We start from the raw sequence: 23,191 nt of genomic DNA, 5'->3' as shown, positions 1-23,191 counted from the left end.
CAAGTACTTTGCCTATGAGTGAAATACAGGTAAATATATTTCAAGAGGAGACCATTTCTTTTCCCTCTATAGATGAAAAACCATTTAATCTTTCCCTTAACTCAAGCCTTTTACCTGAGTTTACTTATTTACCCCAATTGTTTGCCTACTACCTTCAGATCTGTTTGAGTTACACTATATTCCTGTTCAGTCGGGCCTCCCTTGACTGCTGAGGGCTGGGTGATGGCAATAATGATAGAGACTACAATCGCTCAGCATCATCCCGGACACCGTGCCATCTACCTTCCTCCTCACACCAGGCCTGGGAGGCGTTACTACTACCACTTTAGATGAGCTTCAGGGAGGTTAAGTAACTTGCCTAAGGTCACAGGTCTAGTAAGTAGAGCAGCTGGATGAAACACTGTTCATTCCATAGGCCTGGCATCCCTTTCACCTAGCTCTACCTCCCAGATTTAAGCATAATCAAATCTGTTTACACTGGATTCTACTAGACTTATCAGAATCAATAACGCTTTTGAACACTGGGTAGTATGTAGACAATCTGTATCAATTTTCTTGGTCTCAATGAATATAAAGACTGGTGCATAGTAGATGCTCAATAAATGTTTAACTGAATGAAATTCCCTTGCCATAAAACCATTGGCTCTTCTATCTATGGCTACATATCTTAGGCTTAATCATTAACAGAAAGAAGACTTGGAAAAACAACTTATTTTTACCTTTCATAGACCTGTAAAATGAATCTCCTTAATTCCCTCTCAAGAGGGCAACACAACCCTGTCAATGAACAGAGCCCTCAAAACACAGACCTGCACTACTTGACAAACCTCCAAAGTAGCGACACGGCTGAAAACATCAGATTCACATAGGAGAAGAGACTCGTTTGCCTTTGAAATAAAGTTGAAGGAGAAAAAAATGCTACTAGGTCTTCAGCTTTGAGAGTCTTTCTAGAGTGTTAGGTGAAGAGTGGATCAAAAGGCGCAGAAATCAATAGAAGACAGTTATCTCCTTATTCTAGTCGCGGACCCACTTTGCTGTCTTCACAATTAATTAAAAGCAGAGACACAGCTAGGAACAAAGAAGGAAGACTGTCCTCCAGCCTTCATCTTCTCCCGTGCTGGATGCTTCGTGCCACTGAACATCAGACTCCAAGTTCTTCAGCTTTTGGACTCTTGGACTTACACTAGCGGTTTGCCAAGGGTGCTCTGGCCTTTAGCAAAAGACTGAAGGCTGAACTGTTGGCTTCCCTACTTTTCAGGTTTTGGGACTCGGACTGACCCACCACTGGCTTCCTTGCTCCTCAGTGTGCAGATGACCTATCATAGGACTTTATACCTTGTGACTGTGTGCCACCTACCACGCCTTTGACCACTTTCTGTTGAATTGCACCCGAAGTTAGAGCAGCTGCTGCCATTTCTGTAACTGTGAGGGCAAGCCTTTCTGAGAGTGGAGGTCACAAAGAGGAAGCATTGCTGAGAGATGGGGAGAAAGAACCCAGGTCCTGATGATGGTGTTGCCATGCCTATAGCCAGCCATGGCCAGAGCTATCTCTCTTCCAGACTATGAAGTCACAGGAGCCAACAAGTTCACTTTTTGCATAAGCCAGTTTGGACCAGTAGATTGCACACAGAAGGCACTCAAAGGAATCCCAGAAGCCCAGCAATGGAAAGAGCCTCACAATTCAGCTGGCTTGGTGTTCCTTGTGGTATGTGAATGTGTTTATAATGTCCTCGCTGACATTTCCACATCTACCCCAACTTAGTTGTTTTAGTATCAACATGGTGCCTCTCAGGCAACGTGGTGTCCTGGATGAGAACCGGATCTCTGATGCCTCCATGCTTCTGAGCACTGCCTGGTCTACAGGGACCATGGGTGGCATCTGAATCCCCAGTAAAATTCCCTGAGCCTCACAGTCCCAATGGGGTTTGTCTGTCACTGAGTTGCAAGCCATGCTCAATCCCTGGGGATGCTGAGTGCCGTTAGTGGACACGTGATGCCGGCTAAATAAAAACAATTTTCAGCCTCCAGAAAGTATCCCAGGCACTCACAAAGTCATCCACTGTGTCTCACTGTATGCAAGTCTTGTTAGCTCCATGCTGTTCTCCATCTATAGCACCTCTGCTGCCTGCAGGTCAGGAGGCAGACGCATGTCAGGAAACACAGAGGAGAGAACTGGGAAATGTCAGTGCCAGCGGGGGCTCCAGGAAGCATCCTGCCCAACCCCTACCTTGCCTTTACCTGTTTGTTTTTACCATGTGAAAACCTGCACAGAGAGGCAAAACAACTTGCCTGAAGCCACATAACAAATAAGTGGCAGTGTCGAAACTTGTTAGTGCTGATGTCCAGAAAAGAGTTAAATAAATGTTTCCTAAAATGTGAAAAAAAAAAAAAAAAAAGGCACGGTGGCTCACGCCTGTAATCCCAGCACTTTGGTAGGCCAAAGGCGGGTGGATCGCCTGAGGTCAGGAGTTCGAGACCAACCTGACCAATATGGTGAAACCCTGTCTCTACTAAAAATATAAAAACTAGCCAGGTGTGGTAGGGTATGCCTGTAATCCCAGCTACTCAGGAGGTTGAGGCAGGAGAATTGCTTGAACCCAGGAGGTGGAGGTTGCAGTGAGCTGAGATTGCACTACTGCACTCCAGCCTGGGCGACAAAACAAGACTCCGTCTCAAAAACAAAAACAAAAACAAAAAAACCCTAGCATAAAAACTGAAAAAAAGTATGAGTCTAGCTCTAAAAGTTTTACTCAGCTCAGCCAGAGGTCAGAAGTGACCTCTTGGGTCACCACCTGCTTTTCTAATGGATAAAGGATATTACACTGATTTAAAGACAGGCGGAAGACATGTTCCCATCCTAGCACCCAAGAGATTTCTCCTTAATAAATTTTGGCTTTGGTTTCCCACAATTCAAGTAGCCCAGCTTTCTCTCATGTTGCTGCAATCACTGCTCAGGGAATGGCTTTGCCACCTTTCATCATTGATCTCAGGAAATAAAATAATCAGGACCTTGGTTCGTGATGCCCTTCTTAAACTCCATCCTGCCCAGTTGCACACTTCACAGCTGCGTTTCAGAAAAGGAGTGACGCATCTAGTAGACTATTTTTAATGTTAAGCTGTTCCCAAATTATGATGATTAACTAAACAACAACCAATCACAGGACACCACTCAAAGCTCTTGGGGAGCTAAAAATGTATAAACAGAAAAACAAAATACCCCAAACAAACTTCAAAATTGTACGGAAATGTAAAACAATGTTGTTCCAAGTGAACAGCTCTTAAATGCACTCACTGCTGAAGCCTTATGGTGAAATCTGTAACTTGGTGACTCCTGCGCATACCTCCTCCAAAATAATCACACATGTGGCAGGATTTCTCTGCTGTCAAGATACTCTTTAAGGACAGGGATCAAGTATTATTGAAGTTTCTTTGCCTAGCAAGCAGCTCAGTCTGGCACATATCAGTTGCTCAGTAAATATCTGCTACATCAAAGGGTAAGCAAATGAGGAAAATGGGTATTCGGTGACCTCTCATGCCACTGAAAGGTGCCAGCACAGACATTATGACACCTACCATCACACACTAAGAGTTCTGTAAGCCATTCACTTCTCTACCTATGCTTTTCAAAATGCAGTCTCCAGATTCCAAAACAGCAACCCATGGGGAGCCTGTTAAAGATGTAGATTCCCAAGTTCTACCACGACCTAAGAATCAGACACTGTGGAAATGAGTTCTGGAGGTATACATTTTAACGAGCACCTCAGATGATTTTTCCATACATAGTTTGAGACTGATTGCTTCATACTAGACACTACCCCTGCAGTACAGGAAGCTACTTCCTCTACAGACTATTCTAGAAACTGATTGCTTCAGACTAGACACTGCCCTTGCAGTTTAGGAAGCTACTTCCAAGTGGATGGTGGTACCTATCTGAAAGCATGCCTTACAAATTAAGCTTAAAGTAACAGCAAACCATCTCATGTGTCAGAGAAAATGGCCACGGCACCAGGATATTATAAGGCATTCAGTGAAAAGGGGGTTTCAAGGTCTCTTAGGTGTAAAACTACTGAGTTAATGTATAAACAAACAATAGCAGTTGTTACCTACTGAGCTCCTACTGAGTGTCTGGCATTTTACTATGAGTTTTATATAAAGAATCTTAATTCTTAATGACTCCATGATATAGGTGATAGCATCCCCATTTTACAAATGAGGACACTGAGGCTTATAAAGATGAAGCTGCCTAAGGTCACAATGATAGTAAATGGTAGCGTTGGATAAATGAATTGTACAGCCACACAATGGGGCGCGATTCAGCAACAAGAAGGAATGAATGTACAACAGCATGGGCATACTTCTCTCTAGAGTTCACAGAAAAAGGAAAAAGGAAAAAAAAACATGGATGAATTTCAAGATACTTACGCTGAATGAAAGCCAAACAAAAAATACATAACCATATGACTTCATTTATACAATACTCTAGAAAATACAAAATTATGTACTGTGACAGAAAGCAGACCAGAGGTTACCCAAGCCATGGGTAAGTGGAAGTGGCAGGAGAGAGGGAGTACACAGGGACATGAAGAAACTTTTAGGGGTGATGGAGATGTTTACCATCTTGACTGTGGTGATGGTTTCAGGGCTAATACCAAAACTGATCATACTGTACACCATAATATGTACAGATTGCTGCATGTCATTCATAGCTCAATAAGGCTGTCTGAAACAAAGTACGAGAGACAGAAAGAGAGAGAGAGAGAGAGACAGAGAGAGAAGTGGAAGCCCAAGTACAAAGCAGCATCTCCCCAACTCCCTATTTAACTTTATGTTCTTAAAGTATCTTTTCCCTTTTCTCCTTTCTGAAGTTCAAAGATTTATTATGGACTGTAACAGAATCGGTTTTAAAAACAGCCATCAAGTGATTTGCAGAGCTCCTGCTCTGACCTCTAAAACTGAGGAAGAAATAACATAAGCCTATAACGATCACCAACAGCAAATCAGTGTTCTTTTAAAGTACTATTAATGATACTGCCATCAAAAGATTAGAACAAGAAATGGAAAAAAAGAAAGACATGTTGGATGGATCCGTGTACAACAGACGGATTTCTTGATCACCTGTTATATGCCACATACTTTTAGGTAGCAATGTTAAAAAAATACGTAAGACACAGTTGGAATAAATATGGAGGTTGCTATAACGCCACCATTAAAGGTGACATTAATAACTTGAGTATTGCTGACCTAAGGAATAATGTTACTCCTCTGTAGCCAAAGTTAAGTGGAAAGGAAACCTTAAGAGAAAATGAAGAGGTGTGTCTAGAAGCTATCAAGGTAACAAGCTAATGACAAAAATGATGGATTGAACAGTTAAGAGAATGTGCAAGTGCAAAAATAAAAAAACCATAATGTCCTTCAGCATAATCAGTACAAAGAGTACCAAGGATTTATGACTTGAAACCTCCCATAGAGAGTCATCAGGGTTAGCCCAGCCTTGTAAATAGCTTGTCTCCCAAGAAAACAATGTATAACCAACTGTCAATTAACACAGCTAAAATAAATACTAGACCTTGAGTTTGTTTTTAAAAAAGTAACTTGCTATGAATCAGGAAAACATTTAATTATTAGAAGGCATGTATTACTTGGATTAATACAAAATTGCCTACAGCATCATGGGAGGACCTACCCACACCTACCCCCTACCAATAAGAGGAGCAAGCCTGCTGGGGCAGTGCCCTCTCACTCTGCCAGCAGCCTCTAAGAATGGGAACATAGGGCTGAGAGGAAGAGGAAATAAATGCAGTTCTAAATTGGTTGTGGAGTCAAATTCTGCAGGGTCAGGTGTGAAGAATCAGGTACTGAGGGATCAAACACGTGGGAATGAGTCTCAACTGAGTTACTTAAAAAAAGAGGTCGGCTAAGAAAGCATGATGGCCATCTGGCAGTTTTCTGTCAGGCAATTCCTAAACACTTATACATATATGCATCACTTTTACCCTGTTGGGAGGCAGTATAAGTCAGTGTGGAAGGGAACTGCTCTAAAGTCAGAATGCTGAGGTCTGAATTCTGGCTCAGGGTCATATGAGCTCTGTGACCTTTGCCAAATTACACCACCTCTTTGAGACTGTTTTCTCATCCATAAAACAGGACTTAACGATAATACCCACACTGACGACGTTTGCGAAAATTAAATGTGATAACACATACGCCAAGCTTAATACAGGAAGTGTTCAATAAATGTTTACCATTACTGTTTTTATGTCTGAAAATGCCCACTGTTATTCCTAAATATTGGATGCATTTAATCAATAATTTGTAAGTTTATATAGAGTCCTTTTTTATTCATGTTTTGAGTATCTGTTGTTTTGTTTTAATTTTAATTGTTTAAGTCTCAGGTTTGGGGTTATGCATGGCTACCTTCTTAATTTTATCTGTGATTACTCAGGAGGAAATGGTATGATCAGTTAAGTATCCTGGATCAAAGCTGGTTAGAAGCTGGGATTCTTCTGGTGATCAAAATGTAACTTCGTTTTGAAAGTATCTTGCCTAGTACTTTTGTAAGACTGTCCTTTAGGAAATAAATGTCAAAAAAAATTAAAAGTTTCAAAACATTGAAACCCTGGGCTATTTCTGCCCCATATGGAAAGTTAGTAAGGTCTCCTGAGAACACTAAACTAGCCAGAAAGTACAAAACTCAGAGGTACGTACCTCCTTCTGTGGACCTTTAATTTCTGAACACACTTCTAGTTTTTTTAAAACATCTTGGGTAACCATGAGTGCATCTGAGAAGATACCTTCATTTTCTAGAAGAAAATTCAGCTGGTAGTGTTGCCTTTCACATGCTAAATGTAGAACAAAATAAAACAAATCAGAAATTCATTGCTTGAAGTAAATTTTCACAAGTTTAAGCTGTCTGAGCACCTTCAGGTCACATACTGCACTTAACTCATCTCTAGCACATTAGTTATGAATGACAGACATCTCTCACAGCTTTCTCCTTTGTGCTATCCTCAGCCTGGTTAAAATAACAGATAATCAGCTGGAGGCTGGGCACAGTGGCTCACACCTGTAATCCCAGCCCTTTGGAAGCTGAGGCAGGTGGATGATGAGGTCAGGAGTTCAAGACCAGCCTAGCCAATATGGTGAAACCCCGTCTCTACTAAAAATACAAAAAATTTGATGGGTGTGGTGGTGCACGCCTATAATCTCAGCTGCTTGGGAGGCTGAGGCAGGAGAATAGCTTGAACTCAGGAGGCAGAGGTTGCAGTGAGCCGAGATCGCACCACTGAACTCCAGCCTGGGCGACAGACTCTGTCTAGAGAAAACAACAACAACCAAAACCCAGATAATTATAGAAATGGCACATCATTATTCTCATTATTCCAATACTGCTTTTCTGCTCTGGTGTTCATCTTTGGACTTTCGATGTTCAAAAACACAGACAGTTTTAAAAGAAGAATGCCCCAGTACGGTACTGCACTGAATTTTGATTTTCTACCTAACGGTGGTCTTTGATAAATTTATCAGTGAAACATTAAAACTGATAAAGATCACTGAATCTGGTAACTGAAAACAGAAGGATGGATTATAAAGCAGAGAATGTCACCTGGTTCTGTGCTTGCCTCCTTTGCCTCACTAGAGGTTTGCACAGCAGGGGAGGGGGAACAAACTTCAGCTGTATTAGGAGTCTCCACTGGGGCTTCTGCATGCCTCTGGCTCTCCTGGGCTATGGGAGAATTCACACTCATCTCTTGTGAAACTGCATGGACTGCTTCCTCGGTCTCAGCTTTCACAGGACCCCCTGGAGTGGCAGAAACCTCTGGGGAAGAATGAGGCTCTCCAGCACCTTCAGACAAAAGGGTTTCCACTTGAGGCTTCTCTGGTTCCTTCTTGAACGTCTCTGAGGATGGCGTAGAGACATCCCTTACCACCTGACCCTGAACAGAGCAGTTTACAAGGCTGGTCAGAAGGTTTTTGCAGCTAACAGCCACATCGAACATCTGCAGACTGTCTGCTAAGGAGATGATTTTGGAGAAGTTGTGCTTGCCGACAGGTAGTTTGCCCGTGTACATCATTTCTAACAAGAGGGCAAACTCCTCGGGGCTCACCACAGATGCATCGATGGAGATGGTATCCGTGTTATCCAGCAGGGTTTTGAACAGGAGGCTGGCAGCAGCCAGGACAAGTTTGTGAGCCCTGAAGTAAATGGTACCAATGGAGATGGTGCAATCACAGAACTGCTGCTCCTTGCACAAAGTGTAGAGCTGCTGCAGCAGCTGCCGGCTGTAGTTGGGGAGCTCCATTGTGCCACCTCTGCCCCAAGAACTCCTCTTCCTCTCTTCTCCTCCAGTCTGCTTTGGGAGGACAGGCCCTAGAGAAACCCACAAAATACCAGGTTAAAACTTCACAAGCACATAGTAAAGGCCTTGAATGAAATGCTAAATGAAAAGAAAGGCATTTCACTCATTCATTCAACTAATGTTGCTTAATGGGGAGAGACAGTATGCCAGGTATACTAAATCAGTAACGATCATTATCACTATGTGTTTAAATATATGAAAGGGACTGTACATAATGCTTTGTATGGACGATCTCATTTGAGTCTCACAATGACTCAGTGGAAAAGATATTATTCCCTCCCCATTTTACAGATGAGATTGGAGCTTTAAAGGATCAAGAGAATTACCCTAAGGAAAAACAGCCATCTCATTGACTTCAAAGCTGTACCATTCCTGCTATATACCATTCCTGCTCCCAAGGAGCTCTCAGCCATCTAGGAGATAAACATGTAGATGGAGACTTACAATACATTGTACTTGGCCTATTCAGTCTAGCCCTAACAATGGACAGAGATCATCATTCTCTTCCTCTGAAAATGCATTTGTCACCTGGTTCTCTTACTCACTCGCTAACCATTCCTTCCCAGACTCCTTGGTTGGCTCCTCTGCACCACTGCAGCTTCTAAAGCTTGGAGTGCTCGAGGACCCAGTCAGCCCACTTCTTACCTTTCCTCTCTTCTGATTCTATAGCTTAGAAATATCATCTAAATGCTGACAGCTTTCAGATTTACATCTCTGGCTCAGCCTTTTTCTCTGAACTCTTGATGTAGACCTCCAACTACCTACACAACATCTCCAGTTGGAAGCCTGGTTCCTGAAACGTAACACATCCAAAACTCTCCCGCCACCTTCCCCACTTTGCAGCAATTCTGTCCTTCTAGTTCTTCTCCTAGTTCTTCTAGACTAAAACCAAGTCATCCTGGACTTTTGTTTTTTTCTCATACCCTATATCCAATCCTTTATAAATCCTGTTGGCTCTACCTTCAAAGTATATCCAAAATCCAATCACCAATTTCCTTCACTGGCTCCACTCTAGTCATCTAAGCTGCCATCATCTCTTACCTGGATTACTGCAGCAACCTCCTAATTAGTCTCCATACCTCCATCCTGCCCTACTGCTACAGAGCAGTCTACTTAACGCACGGCCAGATCTTGCTGCTGCTTTGCACAAAAAGCCTTAAATGGCTTCCAGTCTTAAAGTTCTTACAATGGCATAGCAAGCCTTTCATCATGATCTGGCTGCCATTGGCTCCTAACCTCATCTTCTACCACTCTCCCCCTCACCCATTCCGCTCTGAGCACTCCACCTTCCTTGTTGACCTTGGAATACACTAAGTATGCTCTGCGTTCTCTGCCTCAGGGCAGCGCATGCTGAGTATATCTGTGCCTGGCTGGCTGGCTCATTTCTTCTACTAGCTCTCTGCTCAGAGGCCATGTTAGCAGTAACGACTTCCCTGACCATTTTTCTTTCAACACAACCTCCCCTCCAACCTCAGAACATCCTGCTCCTCAGTCAGCTTTGTTTTCCTTCATAGCACGTATCACCTACTGACATGCTATATTTTCATTTGTTATGATCTATCTTCGTCTACTAGAATGTAAGCTCCATCAGGGTAGGAATTTAATTTTCTCAGCTGCCATATCCCAGTGCTTAAAATTCTGCTTAAAACAAATACTGTTGATTCGTTGGTGGAATGAATAAATAACTAAAAGGAAACATAATGATGGATTTGTACACAGAAACACAGTTTGGGGGGTAGGGGAGTCCAGGAGTTAGAGTCAAGCTTTGAGGGAAGAACAGCTGACCTGTGTCTTAAAAGATATGGAGGCACAGATGAGGTAAAAAGAATGGAAGAGGCAGTCCTGGCAGGCACGCCTGCATGAGGCACACAGATAAGAAAGCACACCGTGTGGCAGGCAGGAGGATTAGGAGCTGAGATTATTACTGGAACATAAGGCAGGGAATAGGAGTATTAAGAGACGAATCTGGAGAGGCAGGCAGGGGTGTTGGCCACAGAGGGATATATAGGCCATGCTTATGAGCTTGGATTTTATCCTAAAAGCAATGAGTAGCCATTGAGGGGTTTGAAGGGCTTTAAGCAGCAAAGTCATGTGGTCAGATATGCATTTTAAATGTATCACCTAAGTCAGATGTGTACAGAATGTGAGGGGATAATGCTGGAGACGGCTCTGCTGTTGCAGGAGATCAGGAGAAAATCAATGAGGGCTTCAAGCAGGAGAACTGGTAATAGGAGAGAGCCGAAAAACACTGAGAAAGCACAGCTGTCACGATTTAGGGACTGGAGGGATGTGAAGAAAGGAGAGAAACAATTCCCAGGTTCCTGGCTTGGTGAGTGGGTGGATAAGATGATCCAGATAATACAAGAACAGACAGTTTAGGGGAAGAGACATCCAGTTCAGTTTTGGGTTTGAGGATCTTATCTTTGAGGATCTTTGAGGAAATTATATAATCTCACTTGCATAAAGAAAAAAGTACACTAAGAAAAGGGTGGAAAGACATGTCAAAAAAAAACAGTCATTGCCTTTGTTAGAGGATTATGGATGATTCTCTTTCCATCTCACCATTTCTACATTTGCTGACATTGAAATTGACAGGTAAAAATATAAATAAAAATATTTCAGAGTTCCAGTTTCCATTCTGGCATGTCAGAAGCTTAGAAGTCATCATGTCCTAAAAGTAAACAAAGCTGAACAAACTGAGAAATCAACAAGTCTTCTTTAATTCGTCAGAGAAGAAAGGTCACAGGGCAAATCACTGTCCCTAAAATGAGAGACAAACAGGCAGACACAGAGAATCACAACTTAATGAACAAAAGACACAGGTCAGGTGCAGGGGCTCACGCCTGTAATCTCAGCACTTTGGGAGGCCAAGGTGGGCAGATCACTTGAGGTCAGGAGTTTGAGACCAGCCTGGTCAACATGGCAAAACCTTGTCTCTACTAAAAATAGACAGATTAGCTGGGCATGGTGGCAGGTGCCTGGAATCCCAGAATCCCAATTACTCAGGAGGCTGAGACAGAAGAATCACTTGAACCTGGGAGGCAGAGGCTGCAGTGAGCCCAGATCACGCCAAAGTACTCCTGCCTGAGTGACGAAGGGAGATTCCGTCTCAAAAAAACAAAACAAAAACAATATATGAGCAAAAGCCTCTCTAGGGACAAGTGCCAGGTTAAGAAAACCTGAACTGTAACCAATGAATTGCTGGAGGATCAGTGTGCACAACTCTGAGAGTTAAAAATTCTGAGGGGACTCAGTCATAAGGCCCCCCCCAACACTTCTGTGAGCTTTACCTCCTAGAGCTCCATCAAGTACTCACAATGAATACTGAAGAAAAATCCCCTCTTGCTTCTAGCAGTGGGAGAGGGAAAAGGAGCCATTTTGAAATCTGCCAAAGCACTCTCTTTTCAACAAGGTCGGCCTTCAAGAAAACTATTTTATAAGAGCCTAACTAGCAACAGTTTTATCAGAGCCTAACCTACCTGGAGAAAAACAAATACCCAATTCCAGCTCCCTCCAGCCATCCTGTACCATCTAAGGAGCAAAAAAGCCTGAGAGCTCTTGGGAAGTTCACAGCCAGGGGCACAAGCTCACCAAAAGATTGAGACCTAATCCGAGGACTATAGAAAGCTTCTCCTCCCCTACACCCTACTACCACATCACTAAAGGCCTAGCTATAGCAGTTCCTTTTATGCAGTACATCATGTCCACCTTTCAACAAAAAATTACAAGGCATACTAAAAGGCAAATAAACAAACAAAACCAGAAAACAGTTTGGAGAGACAGAGAAAACTTCAACACCAGACTCAGATATAGCAGGAATGTCCGAATTAACACACCAGGAATTTTTTTAGACTATGATTAAATAGCCAGGGGCTTTAATGGAAAAAGTACAAAACATGTAAGAATAGTTGGATAATGTCAGCAGAGAAATGGAAATTCTAAGAAAGAATCAAAAAGAAATGCTAGAGATAAAAAACACCATAACAGGAATGAAGACTGCCTTTGATGAGCTCATTAGCAGACTGGACACGACTGAGGAAAGAATCTCTTAGCTTGAAGATGTAACAACAGAAACTTCCAAAACTAAGAAGCAAAGGAAAAAAAGATTAAAAAAACAGAACAGAATATTTAACAGTGGGAAGACTAGAAAAGGAATAACTAATGCAAAATGGGAACACCAGAAGGGGAAGAGAGAAGGGCAGCAATATTTGATGCAATAATGAGTGAGAATTTCCCCAAATTAATGACAGACACCACATCACAGATCCAGGAAGTGCAGAGGACATTAAGCCTAGACATATTGTTTTCAAATGTCAGAAAATCAAAGATGGCCATGGTAACAAAGAAAAAAAATAGACAATACAATTTATTAATATCAGCATCACTGTACACCCAATAGACATTAAAAATGTAAGTCCACAAATACAACCTAAATAAAATGATCCAATTCCTTGAACGATGCAATCTGTCAAAACTCACACATGCAACAATAGACTATCTGAATAGGTCTATATCTATTAAAGAAGGTGAATCAATAATAACTTCCCCAAAGTGGAAGCAACAGGCCAACATGTATTCACTACTGAGTTCTACCAAACATTTAAGAAAGAAATTATACCAATTTTCTACAAACTCTTCCAGAAGATAGAAACAGAGGGAACATTTCCCAACTCATTATTTGAGGCCAACATTAACCTACTACCAAACCACACAGAGACATTACAAGAAAAGAAAACCACAGACCAGTATCTCTCATGAAGATAAATGCAAAAATCCTCAACAAAATATTAGCAACTTGACTCTAAACGCCTAAAGAGAATTATACATCATGGCCAAATGGGATTTCTCACAGGTATGCAAGGCTGGTTAAACATTCAAAATCAATGTAATCCATCGCATCAACAGGCTAAAGAAGAAAAGTCACATGAACAAGTCAACAGAAAGATGCAGAAAAAGCATCTGGCAGAAATCTAATGCCCATTCACGATAAAAACTCCAGCAAACTAGAAATAGAGGGAAACTTCCTCAACTTCATAAAGAATTTCTATAAAAAACATACAGCTAACATCATTCATAATTGTAAGAAACTCAAAGTCTTCCCACTGGGATTATAAGCAAGGCTGGGATGTTCCACCCCACCACTGATCTTAAACACTGTACTGGAAGTCCTAGCTAATGCAACAAGACAAGAAAAGGAAACAAAAGGTATACTGATGGGGAAGGAAGTTAAAACTTTGTTTGCAGACTGCATGATTGTCTTTACAACAAATTAGAAATAACAAAAAAACCTCCTGGAACTAATAAGAGATTATAGCAAAGTTGTAAGACGTAGGGCTAATATACAAAAGTCAACTGTTTTCCTATATACCAGCAATAAGGTAGAATTTGAAATTAAAAACACTTTACCATTTATACTAACACCCCAAAAAGTGAAATACTTAGGTATAAATCTAACAAAATATGTACAAGATCTATATGAAGAAAATAGCAAAACTCTGATGAAAGCTATCAAAGAACTAAAAAAATGGAGAGATATCCCATGTTCTTAGATAGATTCAATATTTTCAGAGACTTAGATCTTCCCTCATGACCCAGAATAGCCAACTTAGTATTGACTAAAGTTGGAGAACTGATACTGACTTCAACATTTACTATTTTAAAGCTATAATAATCAAGACAATGTGATATTGGTGAAAAAAAGACAAGTAGATCAGAGGAACGGAACAGAAAGCCCAGAAACAGACCCACATAAATATAGTCAATTCATCTTTGACAAAGGAGCAAAGGCACTAAAATGAAGCAAAGAGTATCTTTCCAACAAACAATGCTGGAATGAACTGGACATTCACTACAAGAAAATGAATCTAGACATAGACCTTACACCCTTCACAAAAATTAACTTAAAATACATCAGAGACCTATATGTAAAATGCAAAACTATAAACTCTTAGAAGTTAACGTAGGAGAAAACTTAGGTGACTTTGGGTATGGCAGTGTTTTTAGATACAACACCAAAGGTACAATCTATGACAGAAATAATTGATAAGCTGGACCTCATGAAAATTAAAAAACTTTTGCTCCATGAAAGACAATGTCAAGAGAATGAAAAGACAAGCCACAGACTGGGAGTAAATATTTGCAAAAGACACATCTGATAAAGGACTATTATCCAAAATACATGAAGAACTCTTAAAACTCAACAATAAGAAAACAACCCAATTAAAAAATAGCAAAAGACCTGAACAGACACCTCATCAAAGAGGATATGCAGATGGAAAATAAGCATATAAAAAAGATGTTGCACATGGTATGTCTTTAGAGAACTGCAAATTAAAACAAGATGCCATTACACAACTATCAGAATGACCAAAATCCAAAACACTGGCAATACCAAATGCTGACAAGGATGTAGAGGAACAGGAACTTTCATTCAATGCTGGTGGGAACGCAAAATAGTACATTCTACAGATTAACAGTTTCTTAAAAAACTAAATATATTCTTGCCACATGATCCAGCAATCATATTCCTTGGAATTTACCCAAAGGAGTTGAAGACTTATGGCCACACAAAAGCCTGCACATAATCCTTATAAAGCAGTTTTATTCATTATTGCCAAAATTTGAAAGCAACCAAGAAGCAGATATAATAAATAAACTGTGGTACATCCGGATAGTGGACTATTATTCGGTGCCAAAAAGATATGAGATATAAAGCCATTAAAAGACAGGGAGGAAACTTAAATGCATATTACTAAGTAAAAGAAGTCAATCTGAAAATGCTACATACTTTATAATTCCAAATATAAGACGTTCTAGAAAAGGTAAATATATAGATGCTGAAAAAGACCAGTGATCGCCAGGGGTTAGAGAGGGAGGGATGAATAAGCAAAGCACAGAGGATTTCTAGTGCAGTGAAATTATTCTTCATGAATCTACAATGGTAAATATAAGTCATTATACATTTGTCAAAACCCATAGAATGTACAACACCAACAGTGAACCCTAATGTAAACTATGGACTCCGGGTAAGAATGACATGTCGATACAGGTTCATCAATGATGAGAAATGTTCACAAGGTCAGGAGATCGAGACCATCCTGGCCAAATAGGTGAAACTCCGTCTCTACTAAAAATACAAAAATTAGCTGGGCATGGTGGCGCGTGTCTGTAGTCCCAGCTACTCGGGAGGCTGAGGCAGGAGAATTGCTTGAACCCAGGAGGCGGAGGTTGCAGTGAGCCGAGATCACACGCCATTGCACTCCAGCCTGGGTAACAAGAGCGCAACTCCGTCTCAAAAAAAAAAAAAAAAAAAAAATTAGCCGGGCACGGTGACGTACGCCTGTAGTCCCAGCTACTCGGGAGGGTAAGGCAGGAGAATTGCTTGAACCCTGGAGGTGGAGACTGCAGTGAGCCGAGATCGCACCACTGCACTGCAGCCTGGGTGACAGTGTGAGACTGTCTCAATTAAAAAAAAAAAAATGTACCACTGTGGTGTGAAACATGGGTGTTGGGAGAGGTTGTGCATGAGTGGGGAATGGGAGTGGGGAGGGATCTACAAACTCCCGTAATTTCTGCTTAATCGTACATGTGCTTCAAACTGCTCTAAAAAATAGTTGATTCATTAAAATAAAAAGTTCTGAAATTATATAAAATTTTCAGCTCTAACTACCCCAAGTCCTGTCTATATACCACGTATCTAACATTGTTGGGCATTCATGAATTCATATGATTTTTTTTCGGCTTGTTCAAAGAGCATCTTTGAGAATATGTACCCCTACTTTTTGAATACAGTCTGTTTTAATCCGTATTATAAAAATGCACATATATTTTTAAACAAATGAAGAAACAGTCGTAGGAGGTAACTGACTTTCTATAATAGCAGTAGCTCAAGCAGGGGACTGGAATTTGTATCTCTTGGTGTTTTATGGAAAGGGGGAAAAATTCCAAAAGATTTAAAACTAGAAAAATTTTTTTTTAATTTCAAATTAATTTATTTTAATATTTGAGAAAAATCTGAATAAGAATTCAATTTGCAAATAATAAAAGGCCATAAACGGGTACTGAGGAGGTTTTTCTAAGAAACAAATTATATCAATGTAATGTGATTTTTTTTTTTTTTTTGGTAAGACAAGACATAAATCTTATGGATTACAGTAAACCAAAAGACTTACCTGGACATACATTAGATCTTTTTAAACACTTCTTTCCTATTAGTAAGAAACAAGTGACTGGGATTGTATTTTCAGGATAGACTCAAACTTAAAAGGTTGCTTTTAAATTTCTGGGGAGGGTACCCACATCAGATTAAACAAGAAGAAGATCCACCCAAGATGCAGAGGGAGATATTTAGAGCATCGTGTGGTCAGAACTATTTAATATTTTTGTGAACAACTGAATTAGAAGAGAAAAAGGAAAACTTCAGCAGAATGAGCACATGGGTAAAGTTAAAAAGAAAACTGAACCTAACTATCTGGCTTACCAATATATAGAATCTAAAAAGATGGTTACAAGCTTGAGCAATAAAAGGGAAATGGAAATAGTTAAGGCCTAAAACAACCAAGGGTGGTCCATGGCTACATAATGAACCTAAGTTGGCAATGTCGGAAATTGAAAATTTACTGAGATTAATGTAATAATAATTAAAAAACAGACATTTGGCAAAATGGCACACTGAGCTGAAGTAAATGGATCTTTTTCTCCCACTACAAACACACCGAAATGCTGGATAAAACATAACAAAAATGCTTTTAAAATACATAGGCTTGACAAAAAATTAAAGAAAAGAAATCCCTAGGTACCCGAAATGAAAGAAACATCAAAATCAAAGCTAGAACAGTAAGTGGGAATTGAGACCATGGTGGCCCACAGGGGTTTCAAACTCCTGTACAGGCCCTAAGCTGGGAGGAGGAAGCATTAATGCTCATGTGGAGACTGCAAATGTAGCTTCAGGCAGGTAGAAGGTGGGGAGTTAGCACTGAGACTCTTGCATAAAGCCCAGAGCTTCAAACGTCTATCCTTCCTTGATATGCAGTAAATCTCTGCTCACTGGCTCAGGGAAACAGCAATAAAAGTTGCTATCTAGGCCTTCAGCAGGAGAAAAGGTAAAATGCTTACTTATGCCATACAGAGTAACATAGCATCCAAACTTACACTCTGTGTCATACAGGAATCTCAAGTCAAGAAATTAACATAAAAACTGGCCTCTAGCATGCAGCAGAAAAAACACAGGGACTCACACAGAGAAAAACATAGAAAAGAAGTTCACAATTACCAACCTCATGAGGAAGACTTGGATGTAAAAAGTAAATCTATAAAAGCTAACAGTAGAAAATGTCAGAGAGGACCTTTGAAACAGGTAAGCAAAGCCGGGAGCGGTGGCGCACACCTGTAATCCCAGCACTTTGGGAGGCCAAGGTGGGCAGATCACCTGAGGTCAGGAGTCCGAGACCAGCCTGACCAACATGGAGAAACTCCATCTCTACTAAAAATATAAAATTAGCTGGGCATAGTGGCACGTGCCTGTAATCCCAGCTACTCGGGAGGCTAAGGCAGGAGAATCACTTGAACCCAGGAAGCAGAAGTTGCGGTGAGCCGATATCATGCACTCTGGCCTAGGTAACAGAGCAAGACTCTGTCTAAAAAAAAAAAAAAAAAAAAAAGAAAGAAACAGGTAGGCAAAGACTTCTAAAACAATTTATTCTCTTAAAAAAGAATAAATTTGACTATACAGGTATTAAAGATTTCTGTCAAAGGATACTAGAGACAGACAAATGACAGAAATGGCAGATATCTGCAAAGTTTAAAGGCAACAAGGAATTGATATCTAGAGTATATAAGAAATTCCTGGCTTGGTGCAGTGGCTCATGTGTGTAATCCCAGCACTTTGGGAGTCCGAGGTGGGTGGATCACCTGAGCTCAGGAGTTTGAGACCAGCCTAGCCAACATGATGAAGCCCCATCTCTGATAAAAATACATTAGCCAAATGTGGTGGTGTGCATCTGTAATCCGAGCTACTCAGGAGGCTGAGGCAGGAGAATCACTTGAATCTGGGAGGCAGAGGTTACAGTGAGCTGACATCTTAGCAAGACTCCGTCTCAAAAGAAAAAAGAAATTCCTATAAATCTTAGGGGAGGGCCGGGCGTAGTGGCTTACGCCTGTAATCCCAGCACTTTGGGAGGCCGAGGCGGGTGGATCACGAGGTCAAGAGATCGAGACCATCCTGGTCAACATGGTGAAACCCCGTCTCTACTAAAAATACAAAAAATAAGCTGGGCATGGTGGCGCGTGCCTGTAATCCCAGCTACTCGGGAGGCTGAGGCAGGAGAATTGCCTGAACCCGGGAGGCGGAGGTTGCAGTGAGCCGAGATCGCGCCATTGCACTCCGGCCTGGGTAACAAGAGCGAAACTCCGTCTCAAAAAAAAAAAAAAAAAAAAAAATCTTAGGGGAAAAAAATTGAATTACAAGACAAAAAAAACAGGCAAATTGGCTAACAAGTAGTAATGGTAGTTGTTCTAACAGGACTAGCAGCTAACATTTATATGATGTCTCTTACAATCAGAGGTGCTTTACATGCTTTACATACATTAACACATTCTGTTCTATGAACACCTGATGAGGTAGATACTGTTACTATAGTCTTACTCATAGGGAGACTAAGGCCCAGAGAGGTTGAATAATTTCTCCAAGGCCTCCCAATAACATGCAGTAGAACCTGGATCTGAATCAAATCGATATAGCTGTTCTGGAAAAGCAATTTGGTAATATTTGGTGAGATATGTTGTGCATATATGTCTCGTGACCCAGGTCATTCTTCTGCATATGTATCCTAGAAAAATTCTCAGATAGGTCTGTAGGAAGTGTGGTCAGGAAGATTACTGGAACATGGTTTGTGGTAGAAGGGAAATGAGAGGCAATTTAGATGTCTACCACTAAAAGATTGTCTAAGTAAATGTGCAGGATCTATAATATGGAATACAATGCACTAGTCAAGAGAAATAACTTGCTATTCAGACAGAAACATGAATAGATCTTAAATATCCAGTACTGAATGGAAAAATAAGAAACAGGACGAGATCTAGAGCATAATGCCATTTATGTAAGTTACAAACACATCATCAAAATAATACTATAGATGAGATATGGTTACATGCGCAGTCAAAGACATTTTATGAAATAAAGTGGGTACTTATAGAGGGAGAGGGGAATGGGAATAGGAGTTGGGAGTGAGGTAGAAAAACAAAACAAGAGAGGCCCTATCTAGACAGATAAATGCTAGAGGGCCACAGAAGAGGCTCCCTGAACCTTCCTAAAAAGGCAAAAAATAAAAAGTCACATGAGGAAATGAATCATGTAACTTCACTGTGAAGAAAAGTCATTAGATGCAGAAAAGAAGAGAAACAACATCTCAAAGAATTGAAAACTAAAAATTAAAGATTACTATGAAAATGCTATAAATTAGTTGTGCTTCATTTTAATAAACAGGCAAAATGAAAGAAAGTTATAATGAAAGAACAAGATAGTATGAAAAAAAGAATAGGCTGATGTGTAAAAGAACCAAAAGAACTTATAGGACTACAAAATTAAGTCACTGAAATCCATCAATAGATGAATAGATTAGACATAGCTAAAGAAAAAATGTGTGATTAGGAAGAAAAGTCTGAGAAGATTGCTTAGAAGATAGTAGTTAAAAAGATAGAAAATATGAAAAAGAGGTTAAGGGACACGGAATATAAATAAGAGAGCCAAACATGCATCTAATAGGTGTTCCCGCTGGAGATAATGGAGAACATGTGGGAGAAGTAATTTGAAGACATGTATAGGTTCCAGAATTAAAGAAAGATGAGTTTTAAGAACAAAAGCTTCAAAATATCAACACAGAAAAAGAAATTTAAGCAAATCACGAGAAACACATCACTTACAAAAGAACGACAACTAGACTGATACAGACTTCTCATTAATAATAACAGATGTAAAAAGAAAATGGAGCAACAGTTTTCAAATATTAAGGAAAATGCCAATCAACCCAGTATCTATATGATAAACTATCAGGTCAGGCTGATTTTTTAAAGAAACATAAAAGACTCAGAGACTGTCACTGAAAGAATTACTATGGGAAGAAAACTGAACCAGAAAGAAGAGATAAGTGTGTAAGAAAAAATTAGTAAGCAGCAAGCAAAAAAATTATTAAACATCATATCCACTAAAACCATTAAAATCAGAAAGACTGATAACCATATGTTGGTGAGAATGCTGAGTGACCAGAACTCTCATATACTGTTGGTGGAAGTGTAAAATGGTACACCTACCTGAAGAACTGATTGGCAATTTCTTATAATGAAGACTGAACTATTATACATGCAAAAACATGGATAAATCTTAAAAAATATGTTATGTCAAAAAGCAAGAAACAAAAGAGTACACACTATATGATCCAATTTATAGAAAGTAGAAATACAGGCAAAACTAACCTACCATAATAAAAATCAGACAATGGTTCTAGAGGTAATGTAAGCAGGAAAAAAATCAAATGTAAAGAGATACCAAGGAACTTTCTGGGAGAATGGAAATATTCTACATCTTATTTTGCATTGCAGTTACAAGAGTAGATATTTGTCAAAACTCTTCAACTAGAACACTTAAGATTGTTGTAATATATGTTAATTATATCTCAATTTAAATATTATTTAATATGTTAATATATCTAAAGATGCACCAGCTTTTAAAAATGAGTATGGAAAGGGGAGAGTAAAAACAAAATGGAATAATGATAATCATAGTAGCTACCACACATTGAGTGCTTACTATGTGCCAGGCTCTGTGTATATTCACTCATTTAATCCTTTCAACAACCCTATGAAGTGGGTACTCATCACCTCCACTTTATAGGTAAGAAAATTAAAGCATAGAGAGGTTACATAACTTACCCAGGGCCACACAGCTAGTATGTGGCAGAGTGGAGTTCAAAATCGGGCAGTCTGGCACGGAGTTCTGTAGTGTTAAACATGGTAATCCACTGTCTCTCTGAAATTAAAAATCCACAACACAAAAGGTGAGAGAGACTAAAGTTAGGGTGTTCTAAGAGTCAAGGATGACAAAATAACACCTATAGCCTTTGTTAAGTAAACTATGTACATTCATGTGCAAGGCTATAAGGGAATAGAGGCTGAATATTTACAAATAAGAGGTATAAAAGATAATAAAGAAAATGTGATTAATCCAGTAGTAGGTGGGAAAGGGGAAGAAAGTAAGAAAAGTATGGTAAACAGAAAACAAACTAAGACGGCCAGGCACGGTGGCTCACGCCTGTAATCCCAGCACTTTGGGAGGCCGAGGTGGGAGGATCACTTGAGATCAAGAGTTTGAAACCAGTCTGGCCAACATGGTGAAACCCCATCTCTACTAAAAATACTAAAATTAGCTGGGCATAGTGGCAGGCAACTGTAATCCCAGCTACTTGGGAGGCTGAGGCAGGAGAATCAATTGAACCTGGGAGGCAGAGGTGGCAGTGCACTCCAGATTCTGTCAACAGAGCGAGACTCCATCCCAAAAAAAGAAAAGAAAACAAATTAAGATAGTAGAAAAAGTCCAAATATATTAGTCATCACAATAAAGAAACATTAAACTCTCTTGTTAAAAGGCAGAGATCCTCTGATTATATTTCTTAAAAGCCAGCTCTATGTTGCTTATTAATGTGTGGTTGTATTTATACTTAAAACAATGCCTAGCATATAGTAAGCAATGCCTAGCATATAGTAAGCACTGTATGTGTTAGCTCTTATTATTGGTACTGAGAGAGGCTATGAAATCATCCTCATTAAGTATTTATCTGTAAATGAACAATTAAACTAGAATCTTTACTTTCAGGAACACAAGTCTGTTACTAAATAAATATATATAATCATGAGGGATACACTAGTGATTTGGGGGCTGCTGAAATACACTATAGAGGCTAAACTATATTTTGCTCATCTCACAAATGAAACGTAAAAGTCTCTAATATATATTTTACTTGTTTCTGCCTAACTTTCTTTGCAAGGAAGTAAATGGAGGAGATAGAATATAGCACTAGCTGTCATGTGGTGAAGTGCGCTTTCCAGAGGTAAGAAGCCATAGCGAAACACTGTTATGTTCGAATCTCTAAGTCCTGTAGACTCACGTGTAGTAGGAACCTAAATTATGCTATTAAGTACTTACTGAATTACTAGGCTCGGGAAAATTGTCGAAGGTCCCATGGGAAGAACGTTTAAGCAACAGAAGAGTACCAGAAAGATGAATGTTCCTCAAAGGAACAATATTAAAGCCTCAAGAAAAGACTATACTGATATAGAATAAAGATACTTAGAAAGAGGAAACTTAATTGGCTGAACCAAGTGCTGCATAATGACCCAAAACACAAATGGGAATTCAACACAAAGTAGAAACTAGGCCAGCTTTCTAAAAGGAGCACAAAGAATATTTATTCATTTAAATTTTTATTCTGTCTACTTCCAAAAGCAATTTGAAAGTCTGAGGGCTGGGCGTGGTGGTTCACGCCTGTAATTCCAGCACTTTGGGAGGCTATGGTGGGCGGATCACTTGAGCCCAGGAGTTTAAGGCCAGCTTGGGCAACACAGCAAAACCCCATCTGTGAAGAATGCAAAAAGATTAGCCAGGTGTGGTGGCACATGACTGTAGTCCCAGCTCTCAGGAGGCTGAGGTGGGAGGATCACTTGAACTTGGGAAGCAGAGGCGGCAGTGAGCTGAGATCACACTATTGCACTCTAGGCTGACAGAGTAAGACATTGTCTAAAAAGAAAGAAAGAAAGTTTGAGGATCCTCTAAGTCATAGGGAAAC

General features: G+C 40.0%; 1 protein-coding gene across 4 annotated transcripts in view; it reads right to left on the bottom strand.

Moving 5' to 3' along the window:
• ZBTB40 (zinc finger and BTB domain containing 40) overlaps window positions 1–23,191 on the bottom strand; it is an 82,210-nt gene that overhangs the window by 33,249 nt on the left and 25,770 nt on the right. For all 4 annotated transcript variants that reach the window (XM_012440063.2, XM_012440065.2, XM_012440066.2 and 1 more), the window contains exons 2-4: window positions 21,282–21,378; window positions 7,604–8,368; window positions 6,706–6,839 (exon numbers count right to left, since the gene is read on the bottom strand). In XM_012440063.2, coding sequence (XP_012295486.2) covers window positions 6,706–6,839; window positions 7,604–8,300 — 831 coding nt within the window. In that variant the 5' untranslated portion in view covers window positions 8,301–8,368; window positions 21,282–21,378. The remainder of the gene's footprint in view (window positions 1–6,705; window positions 6,840–7,603; window positions 8,369–21,281; window positions 21,379–23,191) is intronic.

This window comes from Aotus nancymaae, unplaced genomic scaffold (genome assembly GCF_030222135.1).
Source record: "Aotus nancymaae isolate 86718 unplaced genomic scaffold, 86718_ANA_hifiasm-v0.15.2.pri h1tg000053l, whole genome shotgun sequence".
NCBI classification, from domain to species: Eukaryota; Metazoa; Chordata; class Mammalia; order Primates; family Aotidae; genus Aotus; species Aotus nancymaae.
Note: the sequence above shows the minus strand (reverse complement) of the source record. Positions and strands in the feature narration are given on the sequence as shown.